Below are 20413 nucleotides of genomic sequence, written 5' to 3'. Positions count from 1 at the left end.
GGACCACAATGAGCTCGTTGAGGTGCATGGTAAAGCAAATGAGAATGCCAGAGGTATTTTATTAAATGAGAGGGAGATTGAGGAAGTCAAAAGCAATTTTGAGGTTAATGTTGAAAAGGTTTTGATGGAAAATAGGAGAATTGGTAACCAATTTGAAAAGTTTCGAGATGAGGTTGGACAGGAGTGTTTGAAAAAAATAGAAGAAAAATTGGGAAAAATTAGGGGAGATTCTAATGGAGGGATTAGGAGTACAGTGCTTACTGTGGATGAAGTTAACCTTTTTGAAAAAAGTGTACCAAAATTCTACGGGGATGACCGAGGGGCAACCCCAATACAGTTCATCACAAAGTGTGAAAAGGTTTTTGGATATTTAAAGGGTTCAGATGAACAGCAAGTAGAACTGTTTGTATCAAAATTGGATGGGGCAGCATTGCAATGGGCAATGCATAAGGAAAGTGAGTGGAGAACTTTTGAAGAAGTTAAAACAGCCTTTTTAGACAAGTATTGGGGAATTTATGTCCAAGATGACTTCTTGCAGTACTTGTTTACAGGGAAATACCGGCATAGGGATGGTCACATGGCTCCATATGTACGAAGGCTGTACTTACAATCGAAATTTTTGAACAACCCTATCACCGAAGAACGTTTTATCTCCCATATTGTTCATCATTTTTTCCAGCAAGTACAGAACTGCATTCTAGGGGCCAGGGCAAGAACTGTGGACGAGGTCATCGATTTGCTGGAGACGTTGGACAGGAGGAATGAAAGAGAGGAAGGACTGAGGGGCAGAGATCCAGACAATCGGGACCAGCGAGGACCACCCAGAAATAGAGGTCACCATCCTGAGGGTCAACAGCAGGAGGTAAGACCACTGCAAATACAGGAAAGGCGGGGGAACCATCAACTGCCCAGGTGGAGACCAGAGCCACGTCTGCAGGAGCAAAGGCAAGGTGAGGACAGGCAAGACAGACATGGAAATGGACCGAGGAGGCAGGAAAACAGTAATTTAAACAGTTAAGCGGGAAGGATCGAGCCCCAAATCCCTCCCAGGAGTGTGACTTAGGGGTCAAATCAAAATGTCATACAATACAAACAAATGAGTCTGGAATAATCTCACACGAGCTGGAAGAGCTATTAAAAGAAGCAGAAGGGCCTACCAACATTGTTCAAGGTAAAATAGGTATATGCCCATACATTAAAGGTAAAATTGTCTGTGCCAGTAAGGAAGCCAATATGTTAGTTGATTCAGGTAGTGAGGTGACTGCCATGTCAGAAGAATTTTTTACGTCTTTAGGTAATGAAATTTCAAAATCCGCAGCAGTATTTCCAGTTTCAAATGTAACCATAATTGGAGCCACAGGGATTAGGAATAAAAATGTCAAAAAACAGGTACTACTAGAGATAAAATTTGGAGAGGTAGCAATGTGGATAGTGTTCCTAATTGTTAAAGGGCTCAGTATTGATATTGTTTTGGGAGCAGACTGGCTGCAGCGAAATAATGTTATAATAGACTATTCTATGCAGTGGATACATGTGGCAGGAGCCCTAATTGATTTTGGAACAGAAATAAAGGCAAAATCATTTAATTTAAGGATAATACGAGGAGAAAATTTTGAAGAAACAGAATTGAAGTGTAATTTGTTGGAAAAACAATACATTACAAGATCAGATAACCTTTCATAGTGGTACTGTAGAACAACAGGAAAAATTAAGGGGAATTTTACATGTAGAAAACAAAGCTTTTGCAAACTTTCCAGGGTTAAATAATAAGTATGAATGTAAGTTAAATTTGAGAGAGCACCAACCGTTCGTTCAAAAACCATATCCAGTAGCATATCAGTTGAGACCTGCTGTGGAGCAAGAAATTCAGAATATGATAGATACAGACATTATCGAGAGACGTAGTTCTGAATATTTGAATCCTATGGTAGTGGTCAAAAAGAAAAATGGGGGGGTGAGATTATGTTTAGATGCTAGGAAAGTCAATCAAATTATAATCCCAGACAGAGAAGCACCAAAACCAATGGATGAATTGTTACAAAAATTTGAGGGTTGTGCGTATTTTTCGAAAATCGATTTGGTTGCATCGTATTGGCAAATTCCTTTAGCACTTGAATCTAGGCTTTGTACTGCATTTCCCTATCAAGGAAAAACCTATTGTTTTAAAAGGCTACCTTTTGGATTAAATGTTTCGGTCAGTCATTTCATTCGGGGGCTCGAAGCAGTTTTAGGACCAGAAATTCTAAATATAGTAACAATTTATGTAGATGACATCATGATTGCCACCGCTACATTTGAAGAACACTGTGAGATTATTGAAAGGGTTTTGAGAAAACTGCAAGAGGGGGGAATGACAGCAAATTTACAAAAATTTGAGTTTCTGAAGGACGAGATAACGTTTCTCGGTAATGTAGTTAATGCAGAGGGCATCCATATTGACCCTGAGAAACTGAAAGCAGTAAGGGAATATCCCTCCCCTAAAAACCGTAAACAGTTAGAATGTTTCATTGGCTTTTTCAATTTCTTTAGGAAATATATACAAAATTTCAGTGGAATCTGTGGGCCGTTGAGAAAGCTCATGCAGAAGGGGCAGAGTTGGGAGTGGGGACCTGAACAAGAGGAAGCAGTAGAAAAACTCAAACAGGAGTTAGAGAAAGAAGTATTGTTGCATCATCCTAAGTTAGACGAGAAGTTCTACATTGCTTGCGATGCATCAAACGAGGCTGTAGGGGCCATGTTGTTTCAAGTGAATGAGGAGGGGGAGCAGGTACCCATCAGTTTTGCAAGCAGGGCACTCAATACCGCAGAAATAAACTACAGCACCACAGAAAAAGAATTGCTGAGTATTGTATTTTCATGTTCTAAATTTCGCACTTACATTTATGGCAGGGAAACGGTAGTTTTCACAGATCACAAGGCTTTGTGCCATATAAATTCATGTAAATTGTTACATGGTAGAATCACCAGGTGGATTTTGGCATTACAGGAATACACTTTAGACATACAACATGTTCCAGGGAAAACGCAGGTAGTAGCTGATGCACTTTCAAGGGGAATTGCAGACATGGAGGCCACTCAGGCACAGGAATTTCAGATTCGTAAAATTTGTAAACAAATGCAGGAAGTTAATGAAGGACTGAAGGAATTTTCAGGGCAACTTAAGGAGGAAATTAATGAAGATCCTCGATTACAAATTGTAATTAAAGAATTGGAATCTACTCATTGTAGAGATATTATCAAGGAAAAGTTTGTGGTTAAAGAGGGCTATTTATTTCAAAATGTAAACAATGAATTGTCGCAATGGGTTTTATGTATTCCAAATAATTTAAGTTCTGAAATTTGTAAACTTATGCATGCAGAGTGTGGACATTTTGGTGTAAGAAAAACTGTACAGTATATAAAAGGATTTTGTATATTTAGAGACAGGTACCGAACTGTGGCTAAGGTAGTCAGGCAGTGTTTACCATGTGCACAGACAAAAGTAATGAACAATAAGTGCAAAGGAGTCATGCAACATGTGTTGGCAACTAAGCCATTAGAGGTAGTATGTGTCGATTTGTTTGGTCCGCTACCACGGGGAAGGAGTGGAGTAAAATACATTTTTGTTGTTCTTGATGTATTCACAAAATATGTTAAATTGTACCCGATCAAACGAGCAACAGCTCAAGTGGTAACAGAGAAAATTCTGGATGTGTATGTAAAGGAAATAGGTGTGCCACAAAAGATTATTTCAGATAATGGACCTCAGTTTAGGGGAGAGGTATGGAAAACATTAACTGGTATTCTTGGTATTGAACTAGGCCATACAGCAGTGTACCATCCGGCTGCTAATCCAGTGGAAAGAGTGATGAGGGAACTAGGTAGATTATTTCGATTGTATTGCAGTGAAAACCATAACCAATGGGCTAATATTGTGAGTGAAGTGGAAGCTATTATAAACAATGTTTGGCATGAAAGCACATGTTTTTCACCAGTAGAGTTGATGCAACAAATGTTACCTACTTCAAAACTGCAAGAACTAATCGATTATCCAGACAGTGATACTGTAAGGTTAAAGGACAAATTGAAACAGGCAGGGAAAAGACTGTTATCTAAGGCAGAGGAAAGGAAAAGTAGGTTTGACAAAGGAGTTAAACCTTATGTTTTTAAAGTAGGGGACGAAGTACTTATAGCGTCCCATAAATTGTCTTCACTGTATGAACAAAAAATTCATAAGTTTTTTCACTTGTACGATGGACCTTTTGCAATAGAATCTATTGTAGGCCATAATGTTTATAAGGTTAATGGTGTAAATTGGCATGTATCACTACTTAAACCTTGGAAAATCCAGTGAAATGTTAAGGTCAGAATAAGTAAATTAATGTAGATAAGTGATAAGGATAAACAATTACATGTTTTTTTTTATGTGTAGTCTTACGCAGTGTGAAAATTCTTGTTGTAACAAGCTTAACAGATATTTATGTTTTGGGTAATGTTTGGTATAACTTTGTATAATTTTGTGTGTAATTTGATAATAGGTTAGCCGAGCTGACTAGCAGCTAAAAGGGTTGTAGTTGAGCGCCCCTTACCTTTCGGCTAGCTCGGGAGTTAGGAATGAAGGAGAGGAGAGTTGGAAGGACTGTGTGCATTTGTTATGTGTAATAGGTTAGCCAAGCTGAATAGCAGCTAAAAGGGTTGTAATTGAGCGCCCCTTACCTTTCGGCTAGCTCGGGAGTTAGGAAGGAAAGAGAAGAAAGTTGGTAGGACTTTGTGTATTTTTGTGTGTAATTTGTGTAAAAGGTTAGCCGAGCTGACTAGCAGCTAAAAGGGTTGTAATTGAGCGCCCCTTACCTTTCGGCTAGCTCGGGAGTTAGGAAGGAAAGAGAAGAAAGTTGGTAGGACTTTGTGTATTTTTGTGTGTAATTTGTGTAAAAGGTTAGCCGAGCTGACTAGCAGCTAAAAGGGTTGTAGTTGAGCGCCCCTTACCTTTCGGCTAGCTCGGGAGTTAGGAATGAAGGAGAGGAGAGTTGGAAGGACTGTGTGCATTTGTTATGTGTAATAGGTTAGCCGAGCTGACTAGCAGCTAAAAGGGTTGTAATTGAGCGCCCCTTACCTTTCGGCTAGCTCGGGAGTTAGGAAGGAAAGAGAAGAAAGTTGGTAGGACTTTGTGTATTTTTGTGTGTAATTTGTGTAAAAGGTTAGCCGAGCTGACTAGCAGCTAAAAGGGTTTTAGTTGGGAGCCCCTTACCTTTCGGCTAGCTCAGGAGTTAGGAAGAAAGGAGTTAGGAATGATGGAGGAGGAAGTGGAAGGAAAGGAACTGTGGATAATTTTTATGTGTGATGATGTTTTTGTGTATTTTTTATATTATGGTTAATGATACTATGAAACGTAAGTGAATAATGTAAACAAATGAAAATGCAGTGTGTTGATGCAGAATTAAGTTTGTGTGTATTTGGTATAAATGTTATGAGGTGTAACATTTTAATCAGAAAGTTTGAATATGATTGGTGTTGCTGTGGTTTGTTATAAAAAAGTTTTTAAAGTTTTGCATACTTAATTTAATGTTTTTTAGAGTTGTCTTTGTTGTGGTAAGTTTACTAGGAGTCTGTGTGTTAGGAAGTTGAGGCATTTAGTAGAAGTTGTAGTCCATGGGTTATCAATATTGAGCAGACTAGGTCTAATTTTGAAATAAGTGTTATCCAGAGGTTGAAGTTAATGATAGTGGTAAGATTCTTAAAAGGTTAGAAGTTGTTTTTTGGATGGGATATAGGAAAATTTTGTGTCAACAGTTTTGAAGCGATAGTGTTGTCAAAGTTTTGTTAGTGCAGATATGAAGAGTGGAGATATTGGTGGATTTGTGGGTTAAAGTGGTTGTTCCAGGGGATTTGAGGAGTTTATCATGAGCAGCAGAGAATAACAGTAACAATGGTTTTTAAAGGGTTTTAAAGGAGATAATTTGTTTTGAGGTTATTTTGTCGTCGTCATTGAGGTTGGAAGTTTTTATCGTCGTTGAGAAGTTTTATCGTCGTCAAGGTGGTCGTGGAGACGTAATTCCTGGAGTTGAAGATTTTTCGTCGTCGTTGAGGTAGTTATGGAGGTTATTACAGCTGGTGTCGAAGTTTCCACGGTTGTAAAAGTAAATTGTTCAGAGTTTTTTGTTGGTATTGAAGATTCTTCGTTGACCAGGGGGTGTCTGCTTGAAGCTTATAGAGAGACCAGTTTCAAAGTTATTTGTATTTTGCACTGATGAGAGAGAGATAACCGTTTGTGAAGAGTTGTTGACACCTTGAAGTAAGAGGTATGTTTTCAAATTTTTGGCTTTTTAACAAAAGAATTGAGGTTGTTGCAGTTTTTAAGTAACAACATTTTGAATTTATATATAAACAAGGGTAGTAACGACTGGATACGTTTATTTCTAAGGATGTTTTTGTATTTATTTTGTACAAGTTAGTTTTTCACTTTTGTAACTTTTCAATTAAATGTAGTGTTAATTTAATTGAAAAGTTGGGGGGATTATGTAACATTGCAGAACCCTGCCCTCCAATTTAAATAATTTTCTTTTAAACTTCTTTTGTATGTGTAAGCAGTAATAAGTCAAATGTTTTTTGAGTGATGTATAAGTTAGGAAACAGTATATTCAGAAATTATGGATACTAGTATATGTTATTTTCACCTGCTATGTTTTTAAGAAGGTATTGATTATTTTATTAGACATTTTCTATCATTAGTAATTTTTATGTAATTATTCACAAATGAGCCGTTGTACTAGATTTTTACCTGTTTAGGCCTACTTTTTCAGGTTTTTCTCAATAAGTTTAATTTTGTAAAGTAATTTGTATTATAATTATTGTTCTTAAATTTTATTAACGTGTTGTAATATAATTATAAATCACAGGACTGTGTCTGGGCTTGTGTGATGGTTAGAAAGAGAGGCATGAGAGGCCTGTAAGTGGGAGTGAGAAAGGAACAGTGCTTCCCCGCCAACCGAGATAAAGACGGTAATTCCCCCCTGTATGGGAACTGAGTGATAACTGCTCTCTCACGGTGTGGGAGAGAGAACGAGAATGGGAGTCCCCGATTTTGAGGTGAAATTGAAAAGAGACTGATCAGGGGAAGCCCAGAGTTCTGTGTGTAAAAGGTTTTTTCATGTATTGTAACTTGTTCTGTGATTGGCTTGTATCTGTAAGAGTGAATGAAGCGTGCGTGTGATTGGTCGGTGAGGTCATGTGACGTCTACTCCCTGCGTGGAGGAGACGAGTTCATGAGATCACCAGTCGTCTGTCGAACGCTGGACGAGTAGGTCGCGTTCGATGGCTTCTCGCTAACTGATAATGTAATTTACGAAGAGATAATTTCACGTTGGTGGTCGGAGCCAGGCCTATTATTAAATCAACCTAATTTTTTATATATTTCGTTTTCGGGTATAATTAGAAATTACGGCCACCTTCGTAGGCGTTTTGGCTCGGGGCGAGATTCGTTTTCGCTGGGTGCAGCCCTGTTCCAGGTCGCACCATCTTTGTATACTTGCAGTAAAACATTACTGAAGGACGATATTTTTTCCGGTAAATTCTCATCACGCGAACTACGAGCATCTGTTCGACGGGCATATGTATGTGGAATGAATGAGCAGCCTCTTTTTGAAGTGTTTGACTTCGTCGGTATATTCTATTTGAAAAAATAAAAAACAACAAAAATTACAATCTCCGTTGAACTGTTTATTTTGTATATAACGAAACGTTACAAATGATCTAGTAAGATTTAAATTATAAGTATAGTAATTTATATTTTGTATTTATGAACTTTTAGATTCTGTAGGTATTTTTGTAAACAATTATTTTATACTGTGTGTTTATAAATATGTGCTTTTATTTAAATGTTTCAGTCAGGTAATAGGTTGAACTGGCATTTGACTGCTATGATCAGTGACGTGTCAATCCTCATCACTAGGCGGCAGAGGCAGAGGGGCGGGGCAGTGCGGACGTGTCTATCTGTGTGCGAGCTAAGCAATGCGCGCGGCGAAAAGATGTTTTCGCTTGCCGGGCATCCGCGACGCAGGATTGTGCATGCATGTACTGTAATAAGTTCAAGACTGTGTTTTTTTTAAAATAACATGCAAATTATGTGATGCCATTTGGCGTAGCTGGGAATTATGCTACCGCGACTGACTGTGACGTGTTTCGGGAGTATTAATGGCACGCACAATTGCGGTGAAATATGGTGTCAGTGCTTCGTTACGAGTGGGTTTGAAGTGGAGCCTGCTACTTCCTGAACTTGCCTGTGGGCCGGGCATACAAGCACTTGGGTCGAGGTTGCAGTTTCAGCTGCCTTGTCCAATGCCAGGAGGTAATCACCAGCAGAAAATTCAAGTAAGTCTCAGCATTGCCACCGCCCTCTCCCAATTCAGCGGCAATAGGATTCGAATTCGTGAAGTTATGTTTCGCCCACACATGTCAAAAGAAAGACGAGTGATTTTGTGATATTAATTTACCGCAATCAAACACTGAAACTTAAATAAAAAGTACATACCTAACACTGCTGTTAACCATTTTTGTAATTTTTTGCCCCCGGCTATGCGAGAGATTTTTGCGCAAGTTATAATAAATAGCCATTTTCAAAAACATTGAGTTTAAAAGACTTTTGCCAAAATATTTTTACAGGATTCTAAGAGCAATTTTTAGTATGTATAAATTACACTGGTAAAGAATATGCTTTTTTATTTTTAAAAGAAAGTTGTATCGTAATTAAGGAATTTAGCAGAAGCAATTGGTATGTCATTTTTGAAAGGAAATTCTTGCATGCAAGATTAATACTTGTGACAAAAAAGTATTTTAATATGAGGGTAGTATATTAAAGTTCGTGAGAAACTATGTTTGCAGGAAGTTAATTTGTTTTTGGTTGGATGTCTGCAATTTTCCTTAGACATTTCTGCCTTCAGTTTAGCAAAATACCAGCAGTTTGTTTCTCATACGCTGAATGATAATGTAAAAATAAATTGGCATAGTGGTATTTTAATTTTTAATTTTTATTTTCAAAACAGTTAAAGATCACCAGTGTGATGAAGAAACACTGTCATAGAGTGTGGGAGATGTGCCACCGCCCCTTTTGAAAAGGGGGCAGCCACATTCGTTTTCAGTATTTATTCATTTTAAATGTGGTTTTTATGCCTATATTTTGTGTTTCTGTTTATTCAGAAGCTATAATTATGGTTCTAGCTAGAACATTGTGCATTGTGTTGGTAAAAGGAAGGACAAGAGAGACGTTTGCAACATGGCAGTGCCAATTTTCTACACATTTATGTTTTATACTAGCCATTTTGGCACTTTCTGTAAATATTCATATGATGGGGAAATTGGCAGGTGTTCGCTCCCAGGGGAGGCAGTAAAATTATCAGGGTTTGGTGCCAGCCTATCAGAGAAGACTTTATGACGTGTGTTTGTTTTTACAAAAATGCACATGAAATGCCCTGCAGATTCTTGAAACTACTCAAGAGAGTTGCATTACAGCTTCATCTTCGTTTTTTCCACCAAATAATGTTACTGTTACTGCTCAAATATCTTAGTTGCCCTTTGCATGACGAGAAAACTATGCACCAGTCCACAGCCTTGCGCTTAGAGGCAATAACGCGCTATAGTAGAACCTCGATGATACGTTCCCGTTTCATACATTTTCCCGTGTCATACGCCGATTAATTTTGGTCCCGCCGAAAGTACTATATTTACAATGGTTTACTTTCCCGGAACATACACTTATAAAATCGTTAATTTCCCGTTTCATACGTTTTTACAAAGCGGAAAAGTCCTAAAATTCTCAATTTTTTTTTGTTATATTCCTCCTGATAAACTACGTTTTAATGCTTTTATTTTGAAAAACGTTCATTGTTTACCTTTGCAAAAGTAAGAAAATAACTTTATCACACCATAGATATGGATAGTATCAGGAAGACTGTGCACTTCGCTAGTAGCATCTATGGCCAGCACCGAGCGAGACTAGTGGCGCAAACTAGCAATGATGAAAATGGTGCACGTGCTTTACCAAGGCACGGATCTCATATTTTGTGCATTCATTAATCTTTGAACTGAATATACCCGTTTGTTATTGTTTTCTTACGAACGGATTGTTTTGTAATTTACGTTTCTCAAGTTAAAATTTTATTGAAAATTATTCTGTTGCATAAAGTTGTTTGTAAAATGAAACAAACAAGCAAAAATTTCTGATTTTCTATTTGCAATAGCCTAATTTTTTAAATTTCTAATTTAGGCTTGGTGACTTTTCCCCCCCCTCCAAGAAAGGACTTCATAACATTTTGTAAGGCCACTCACATTATGTATTTAAGTTTAATCTGACATTGTGCTGGTATGCTAGATTGAAAAAAAAAAATATTATTGCCATTCCCTTTTCATACACTTTCCCGCATCATACACCATTTTTGTGCCCTCCGTTGAAAAGTGTATGACAGGGGTTCTACTGTATATGCACCACGGAGCGTCACACTTTGTCATCTCGCCTCACTAACACAGATACACTCCTGACTAGGAGGGCCCCTTAACATCTCATAGACATCACGGTTATTAGTGATGATAGATGATGCAAAAAACGGGAGTAGCCCAAGAAAACCCATCGACTCACAGCATCCTCTGCCTTTTTTCCCGCCCACAAAACATTCAGGTTACAGCCCACTGGGAAGCATGGTGTCTACAAACACCAGGTAAACCAATTTCCAGACTTTATCAAAACCTTTTAGTAAAATTTTTTCAAACCTTTTTTGACGTGACGTCTAATAAATCGATGAATGCCGGCTGCACACACGAAAAAGTGTCCCATAACGCACATTGTCCCACTACGGATGTCCCACTACGGATGTGTCCTGTTATGCTCATTGTACGCATGCGTGGCATCTCTCTTCCACTTGATTGAAACAACCATCGATTTGACTTTTCAATCATATTTTCGTCGTTTGAATTATTAATATTATGTAATTTAACGATCGTCCACCGATTTTCAGCACAATCAATACGGTTATTAATTTCCCGCCTACTACTATAAGAAATAAACATGGCGGACTACATAACATTTTTAAAACTTCCACAACACAAAACAAAATTTTTATAAATATATATATAACATCTGAAACAATTGTTTCCAATATGGCCTCACGGCCGTGCGGTTAGCATCGCTGTTCCAAAGGTTGACGGATTGAATCCCGGCCGCTGCAATACTTTCATTTTTGTACTTGTAATAATAAACACGGTGCACGCGACACTACAAAAGTAATAAATATATTTGAATTAATGAATGCAAATAAAAGTAAATTTATCAATTAAATTGTAGATTTAATTTCACTCCATACAAAATAGTGATAATTCAATAAAAACGATTCAATGTTATTCATAAAAGTATGCAGAGGTAGATTTTATTATACAAAAGACTAAAAATTTTAAAAAAGTTTCTTCCTCAAAGAATATAATATTTTTAATGCCTAAATGGTTTGGTTGCAAAAACCTATTACGGCTCAGTCTCAGGCCGAATATTATATTTCAATTTCTTCTGGATCAATCATTTTATCAATGTTTTGTTTTGACGTCACGTTAAACTATCGTCCGTAAACCGACTTTACAGACAACCAATTTTTTATAATACAAAATAGATCTACTATCGGTGGGATGATGACAATTCCTACGTTTGAAAGCTAAAAACTTTTCAGAGATAATTTTCACATAACCTAAGGGGCCAGTACCCATATATTAGTATTTAATGTACCATCATAAACAAAAATGAGGCATCAAAAAAAATTTTGCAGCCTAGCCGACAGGCAGGTGTGACTGCAAGCACCTTGCCGCGGAGCTGCTCCGAGGCGCCCGACAGGCCGCGGATCTGCAGGGTCTCGGCGGCCCGCAGCAGGGCCGGGAGGCTCTCCTGGTCGATGCTCACTTCGCCCTTGTACACGAAGCAGAGCAGCGACTCCAGCTCCGAGAAGTGCACGTCCTGCAGGATGATGACCGGGTGCTGGCACGGGTTGCTCTGCAGGGCGCGCCAACAAAACCACACCGACGGTCAGTGGTGCATCCGTTCAAACAACACGTCCACACTTAATTTGTAGAAAAATTTCCCTGACAAATTTTTTAAAATTATTTACTTACTAGCTGCAATACCCGGCCGCTCACCTGGAAAACCTTCCTGAAGAAGGGACTGCAGGCGGAGAGCATGACCTTGTGCGCCTGGATGCACTGGCCGTCACTCGCCAGCGTCACGTCCACCAGGCCCTCCTCCTCCCACAGCTTCTCGAAGCTCGTCACGATGTTCGACTGGAAGCTGTTCCACTTGAGACATATCTGCTGGGCGGCCATGCTGTCGCGAGCACCCTGCGGGACACCGCAGCGGAGATACTCACCAAAAACCTATCAAATTCATACACAAATAAATTTTAAATATAACTTTTATACATGTTTGCTATTTAACTTCTTCCAATCTGTGTTATTCTGTTAAGGATAGGACGATGATAGGAAAAGTAGGAAACGAATGGGAGTGTTTCAAGTTTAATGTACCTCGAAAAAGTCAAATCGATGGTTGTTCCAATGGAGTGGAAGAGAGATAGATGCGGCGCAAGCGTACAATGAGCGTAACGGGACACAGCGTAATGGGACAATGTGCATTACGGGACACTTTTTCGTGTGTACAGCCGGCGTTCATCGATTTATTAGACGTCACGTCAAAAAAAGAAAATTTTTATTTGCCAAAAATGGGAAACTCGAGAGTTGGAGGTTTTTACTGCTCATGTTTACATATATCTCTGATTTTAGAAGTCTGTGGTTTGGCAAGTGACTGGTTGTTTTGATCCTTTCCTTACAGCCAATCTCTAGCAACTAAATTCAAACTATTTACAACAAAACTACATAAAACTTTTTGAAAAATTTGTAAAAACAAATATGTGCCAAAAAAAAATGGTGTGTGGCTGACATCCACTTACATACACTAAAAAAATATATTAAAATATTCGCTTAAAACAATAAAGTAAAAATGGAGGTTCACGCTAAATTGTAACATGGTGAAGAAAAAATTCTAGGTAGGCTGTGTTTTGGACTAAAGCTGCCAGGGGTTTATTTTATGAATTTCCATTGCGCTGAATGTGAATTTTATATACATATATAAAATAAATAAAATAATTTAACAAGATTAATGTTGCCTTATTTTTTGAAGTGATTTCGATAAACATCTTATTTGACGGTTGAGCGGCCACGCCAGAAAAACTGCAATAACAAAAATTGTGACACCTAATTGTTCACAATCACTGGCTCAACTGACTCCATAACATAAGAATCATCAGACAGCATATCCACATTCATAATCAAACAATTTCCTACATTCCCCGTCGCTTCACACGAGGTGGACGGCTGAGGCTCGCTCGAGCACAAATTTCACACCTTGTTCAGGGGTTCCTTTTGCTCCCACTGGCTCATTTCTCTCAGCTTATTTTGCCTCATCAGATACATACGACCCTTCTCTGCATTTTTAATGCTTCTGCTTGAGCGATTGTGCTTGTTTTCTTTCTTTTCTCCAACATTACCCGTTTTCACTTAGGCATTTTGAGATTAATGGCTCCAAAACCAAATTTAGTGATTTTATAGTTATTCAACTCAACTAGCACCACTCAGTGCACATTCACAAGCAACTTAAAGTTTAAATCACGCAAAGCAGTCTATTTCTCTCGGAGTTACAGCTCTCACTGAATTCAAATCGACGCTCCCCACCAACGCTCATTACATCATCACTGCAAACGGGCAAGTCATACGTAATGACCACCACAAGCAAAGTCTACTAAGATATATATTCTTCAACTCTGTAGCTTTCATCGTTCACAAGTTTTAAGAAGTTTTAAGCAGTGTCGAATCCTCAGCTGAAGCGACATCCAGCCCGAGATTAAAGACTTTCATTTTCCCGATGGAAATTCATGTCAAAAAATGGCAGTCTTACAGTTGTCTGGCAATCATCTTTATTTGCTATTCTCCCTTCCTGACACTTCTTTAACATCGAGCACCCCACTCCTGTCCTGAGCACTGCACTTCTCACTATGCCTGCCCTGACGAGTTATTGCCTCGACACACCCAACTGGCTGCGAAAAGTTTTACTTCAAAATTGACTGTAACGTTATGCACATCCTTGCAAACAAAGTCATTAATTCATTAAAAATGTAAGACTATAAAGAACAAAAATTAATAAATAAATTATTAAAAACCTAAAACTTTCCTATGTCCACTCCAGGCCGAATATTTGAGCTAGCCTGGGAGGTCTGGAGTGTAACAACACACTATATTAAATTGCATAACTTATTCCAATAATAAAACATACCTACTCTTATTTAGGCTATATCAGAAAAAATTTTCACTAAAAACTTAAAAGTTCTTTTTTTTTATTATTTGTCAATAAGTTGTAATGCATTTTTTGCCCTTCAAACACTATTTTTCATCCCTCACACTAATGTCATTGTATAAAAAATTGCTTCAGACCAAGGTTTAAGATAATATTAAGATGGCTTAAAATAAATTTGAATGAATTTGATATTATGGAAGTAATAGTCTTTTTTTTTTTTATTTCAACCCCTGTTTTATGATAAGAGTTTGTTTTATCAAAAATTGTTTCATTCAAAGGTTTTAAAATAAATAATTTTTTTAGGAAGTTTAAAATAAATAAGAACGGATTCAATAGTATGTACATGATACAGATATTATTTTTTTATTCCAACCCCTGGGTTTTTTCCACCCCTTGCAATAATGGTTGGTCATATAAAATATTATTTCAGACAAAAGTTGTGGATGGTATTTTAAGGTTTCACAATAAATAACAAAGGATTTAATAGTGTAAATGGTTCAGAAATTATGATATTTGTTTTATTTCTAACCCTGTTTATTTAATACCTTAGCAGCAATAGTTGGTTGGTTGGTTGGTTGTACCATAAAAAATTGTTTTAGACAAAAGTTTTAAATAATATTTATAATCTCTTCAAATAATTTGAAAGGATTTAATATTGTGCATACTAATGGAGTTATGAATTTCCTTGCAGTAATGGTTGGTCATTTAAAAATTATTTTTTAAATAAAGTTGTAGATAATATTTTTAGTGTTTTACAATAAATAAGAACGGATTTAATAGTGTATTTGGTACGGAAATAATTTTTTTTAAATTCTGCCTCTGTTTTTTCAACCTTTTGCAGCAATGGTTTATCTTATAAAAATTGTTTGATATAAAAGTTTAGATAAAAATTATTACATTTAAAAACAATTTGAAGGGATTCGTTGGTGTGCCTACTAAGGGAGTAATGAATTTTTCTGTCCAAGTCCTTGCAGTTATGGCTGGTTGCATCAAAATTTTATTTTAACAAATGATTTTGGTATTACTCTTAAGAGTTATAATACATTCAAACAAATGCTATATTTGTTGTATTATAGGAGTTATTGCGATTTTACTGTTTTACAAAAAAAAAACCTTCCCCATTATACTTCCTAGTCTCATTTTGCCCATCAATGAAATTGAACCAGCTTTTCCATTACTAAATTTTGTGTATCAGCTTGAAAGTGATTTGTGCTAAATAACAGCAGTTATCGTGTGCATATAAATGTGATATATATATATATAATAAATATATATATATATTATATATATATATATAAATATATATATATAAAGCTATATATATATATATAAAAAGCTATATATAAACTGAAATGGCTACAATAGATAGTCTTTTGTTAGAGAGTCTTTCAGTACTAGCCAGTGGTATGTAACATCTAACCTCATTAACAAACAATTTCACGTGTTCTCATGTTGCAAGTACACTAATAATACTTAACTATGTCCTCTGACACAAAATTTAACATAGAATAATTTAAAATACTGCTGAGTGTGAAAAATATACACAAATTGTGTTTTCAACAACATCTGGACGCAAAACACACGTCGTTTCCGCACCCACCGCTAGAATTTGCTGCTAGAGTAGCTATGTTGACTGTCAAATCATTTGATTTGGAGAACTAAATTTTAAACTATATGATGAAAAACTCCAATAGAAGCAAAATAAACTTTAAAAACTACTAAACCCTGGCTTTGGATATAATTTGCAAAAAGTCATTTTATTAAAATACTGTCCATTTTGTTAAAATTCATTTAACAATTAAAACTATCAATTTTTCCTTTGTCTTTGTGAACTTCAGTTCGCCCCATCCGCCACAGATGGATACACCATGATTGTTACACATTTACGTTCCTTGACTACATACCATCGCATTCACGAAATTGCTCTCACCAAATGCCATATGTCGAGAGCCAAGATATTACATATCAAAAATTATAGAAGTGAACTTTCAACAGGGCTGGGCCAATAGATTTGCAGAGGAAGGAGGGGTGGGATCCCCCCCCACCAGCAAGTAAACTTAATCTCACTAGAAAAATTATTCAAAAATATCACTATTTCACCCCCTCTTTCCTTTTCCCACCACCTTCACCAAGCAAATCAGGACCACTGGCATGTCCCTGAGCTAAACAAATGTTACACACTCAAAAATTTTGCACATTATTTATCTTAAAATAACATTGAAAGTATGTTATGATTAAACTATACTATACACAAAAAATTGAAAGTGTACTTCAGTAAATACGTTAGAAGTTATACTTCTATGGCATTACTAAATATTGACTTGAAACATTTTAAAACAAATTATAACATTAAGTATATGTTTGTATATATTCATAATTGTAAAAAATAGAAATTAGTCCGTAAATACTTCCTACAAATAAAACCCAACCTTATATTGCTGTTTAACATTTAATATTTAAGAGTAAAAATTTAATTATGATTTATTCAACACGGTGTTGAATAAATGTAGGCTAACAATTTCATTTCTTGTCTCTACAGTACGATGAACGTTGCAGTATCACTACATTTCAATGAGAAAAAAGGGTTGTCAAAATTGTAATGAAGCATTTTAACATAGTTGAAGCTGTCACATTTTTTATGACTATAAATTATAACAAAGTATTAAAGGATATTTTTGTATGTTTATAAAGTTTGCTTTGGTGCACCAATAAACTTAGTACATCCCCCGATGTTCGCGAAAGTTAATATATACAGATGAATCACATTGGTCCAACATCTTTTCAAGATTTCCGAGACTTCCACAGATAGCAGCATCGTAGTTAAACATTTTCGTTCCACACAACTTCTGTTCCAGACACGAAATTACCCCTGCCAAGTGCTGTATACTGAGAGCTAAGATGTCTCACATCAATAAGGAACCAAATAAATCCATTATCGGGTGTTTACACTTTCTTTTTTATAGTAGCACCCCTACAGTAATATATTAATTTACAGACCTGCCAACATTCAAATTTTAAAAATCATGAGGTCCTCGATAAAAATTTTCAGGCCCATAAATACAGGTTAGATATAAAAAACAACAAATGAGAATATTTAAATTTAAGTGACATACCTGTACATATGTTACATGGTCTCTGCTTCAAAATTTATTTCAACAAATTATAGGTTGCAGATTTAATTTAGTTGAACATAATTTAGCGCTGTCGTGTAGTGATCATGCAGGGCCGCAACTAAAAAAGATGTAAAATAACATTCTGCTTGTGTAACACTATTATCACTGTTCACAGCAAAATTATTTTTTTTATTGGAAGCAATACACTTTACGTGTCAGTTGTGTTTTTTTGTAGCGACATGTTTCACAATGTCTCCTCTTCCACTATGGGAGATAGAAAAATCAGCACGGCACACGCTAAAAAACGCAAAATTGCTTCCTTTACGTGACTCAAGTATTGATGGAAACTCGTTACTGTAAGCTTTGGTAAAACTTGTTTTGTAACTTTTACAAACAAAATCTTGGGGCCCCGAAAAATCGTGAGGAAACACTATTTTGGCGTGAGGGCATGAGATGGACCTTAAAATCATGAGCCTCACACCAAAATCGTGAGAGTTGGCAGGTCTGAATTTATATTATATTAGGCAAACTGATCCTAATAGTAGCTATTTACTATAGTAAACGACACAATACATAATATTTGCTCACTGTCATGACAGACTGAATGTAACATGTTATAATGCAACGTACTTCTACATGTTCAAATGTACACTCTCGTAGAAAGGTGCATCTAGTATTTAACTAGTTCTGACATGCATAGCATTTCAAGGAGCCAATAGAATTTTTTCTCTGTATATACTTGTAAATTTACACACTGTTAGTAGTCTACTTGAAACAAATATAGGGCCCATCGTAGGCCATATTTTCTCTGTATAATTATAGAAAGATAAACTTACAGTAGCTACATACATGCACCTACCCTTAACAATCGTACAAATTCTTCAGCCACTCCATCTAAACTGCTGGAGAGCTTTACTACTTAATCTGTACAGCACCATGCTATCCACTTAAGCAACTTACAATGCTTGGCTTCCTAATATTCTACTGGTTTATTTAAATAACTAAATAATTTCAATATAATAAATGCGGCTGTGCATTTTCACTATTCATTACGAGTTTCACTACTCGATAGCATCTGAACGTAATTTGACGTCACGATGAAGGAAACCAATCATTAAAAAAATTACGTGACGATAAACACATATCCCCACTAAAGAAAATCTGTGAATCAACAGTTTGCAAAAACCATAATTATATGCATGTCTAATACCAACTTTTTAAATAACAATACTTTAAAGATCCATACTTACTTCAAATAAACAAATTCTACGGCCTGACAGGCAATACCTTCTCTCACTGTATTTTCGCAGCCATTTTCAGTTGACAGGTGCGCCAAAACAAATACAAAAACAAACTGCAAGTGTCTAGCGAACTCTAGTATTCTTTAAAGAAAATATTTCTTCAAATTGAACTTCTATGGATCTTGAACTCAGGGTTCTTTCCAAAGGCACAAAGATCATGACTTCAGACAACTGTGTCCTTAAAAACCTTTTTAAAACGTGACCACTCACACTATTGAAATAATCAAAATTTTAGTTATAATTAAGCCTTAAATTGTTGTGGGAAATGTTGCAACATTGTATTTTGTAACAAGAAATGAAGTTTAGTTTATTATAATATTATAATCAAGGTAACTGATCCAATGATCTTTTTAGTTCTTCGAGAGAGGTTCACTATTTATTTAAATAATGCGTTTTTGCTGTTGACAATGTTATTATATTGAAGCCGACCGCCAATGCTCCTCTATGTCGCATAGACCGCTATGCCTCATCAACGTCTCGCAAAGGCGTGTGCACCGAACGCGCTCGTGCGCGCACCAAGGTGTAGAGCGTGCAACGAGGCGAACGTCAGGCAACACGTGTTTCGTCGGCGGAAGGATCCGGCCGGGTATGGCATATCCCTCCGCCGAACTACAACAAATGCAATATATGTATTTTTTTTTCCACTCGATTTTATTAGATATTATTTTCATCTATTAATATTTTAATTCTTTCAAAATTATGTTTCACTGTGCGCCTTGTCCAGAACCTGGCCAGTTCAGTTTACCGCAAAAATCACACGTTTCCGCGGGAGGGCTGGTGGGGGAGCGGGGTGACGCGCGGTGATTGCGGCAGTATCCTTCCGGAGCTCAGAGGGGCCAGCAGCCTCCGCGCAACACAGGACCAGCAATTTGTTTTTTCACCGATATGTAGTTTCAATAGTTATAATCTTCGCAATCTTTTTCGTACAGTTCCGTGGTCGGCCTCGACCTACCATGTGGTATTTCACTTAAATAATTCAGTGTTCCAAGATGAGCGTTCAGCGTAATACGTAAGTACTGTTGACGCCGACCGCCGGTGCTCCCTCTGGTTCGCACAGGCCGTTATACCACAACAGCACTTGCTCTTAAGTGCGCCGAACACGCCCGAGTGTGATGTCCGCCGAGTGTGTGAAAGTGCGCTGCGACGAACACCAAAGCGACGTCAGCGCCCGGCCGAGTGTGGCAATGCGCCTAATTAATTATATAATTATTCTGTCAAATTAAAACAACTAAATTAATAACAATTTAAAAGAGGATTCATGTAAGGGAAATTATGTCTAATTGTCTTATAAGCATATATTGTGTAACTTGTCTTTAAGTCCAGAACTGGCCGGGTCGGTTTTCCCGCGTTCCACGTGGTTAGGCGCGAGGCCGCAGGGCGGTCTCGCGCGCAGTTACCGTCGGGAGCTCGCAGAGGTCGGTCGCTCCGCGAACGTCGGGCCATCAACTTTTGCGCTTCATCTCCATATCAGCAATAGTGTAAGTCTTTTAAAATCCTTTAACTAGCTCGGCGCCGACCCCACCCCAGTCGCACGATATTTCGTGCGACTCGTAACTTATTAATTTTTATCCCGACAGGGAGTTTTCTCATTTTTTACGTAATTCCATGTCCAGCTTAAGGACAGTGTATAGTGGTACGCAGTTTCGGCTTCACCG

At 37.2% G+C, this 20413-nt stretch overlaps 1 protein-coding gene across 5 annotated transcripts in view; it reads right to left on the bottom strand.

The window, feature by feature from the left end:
* Nucleotides 1-18806, bottom strand: part of LOC134538728 (broad-complex core protein isoforms 1/2/3/4/5-like) — a 74043-nt gene extending 55237 nt beyond the window's left edge. For 2 of the 5 annotated variants that reach the window (XM_063380189.1, XM_063380185.1), the window contains exons 1-3: nucleotides 18708-18806; nucleotides 12142-12339; nucleotides 11810-11998 (exon numbers count right to left, since the gene is read on the bottom strand). In XM_063380189.1, the coding sequence (XP_063236259.1) occupies nucleotides 11810-11998; nucleotides 12142-12324 (372 nt within the window). In that variant the 5' untranslated portion in view covers nucleotides 12325-12339; nucleotides 18708-18806. The other 3 variants (XM_063380186.1, XM_063380188.1, XM_063380187.1) reach the window with 3 other exon arrangements.
* Nucleotides 18807-20413: the final 1607 nt, after the last annotated feature.

Source organism: Bacillus rossius, chromosome 14 (genome assembly GCF_032445375.1).
Source record: "Bacillus rossius redtenbacheri isolate Brsri chromosome 14, Brsri_v3, whole genome shotgun sequence".
Taxonomy (NCBI): domain Eukaryota; kingdom Metazoa; phylum Arthropoda; class Insecta; order Phasmatodea; family Bacillidae; genus Bacillus; species Bacillus rossius.
The sequence above is the reverse complement of the archived record's forward strand: the minus strand, read 5'-3'. Positions and strand labels throughout refer to the sequence as shown.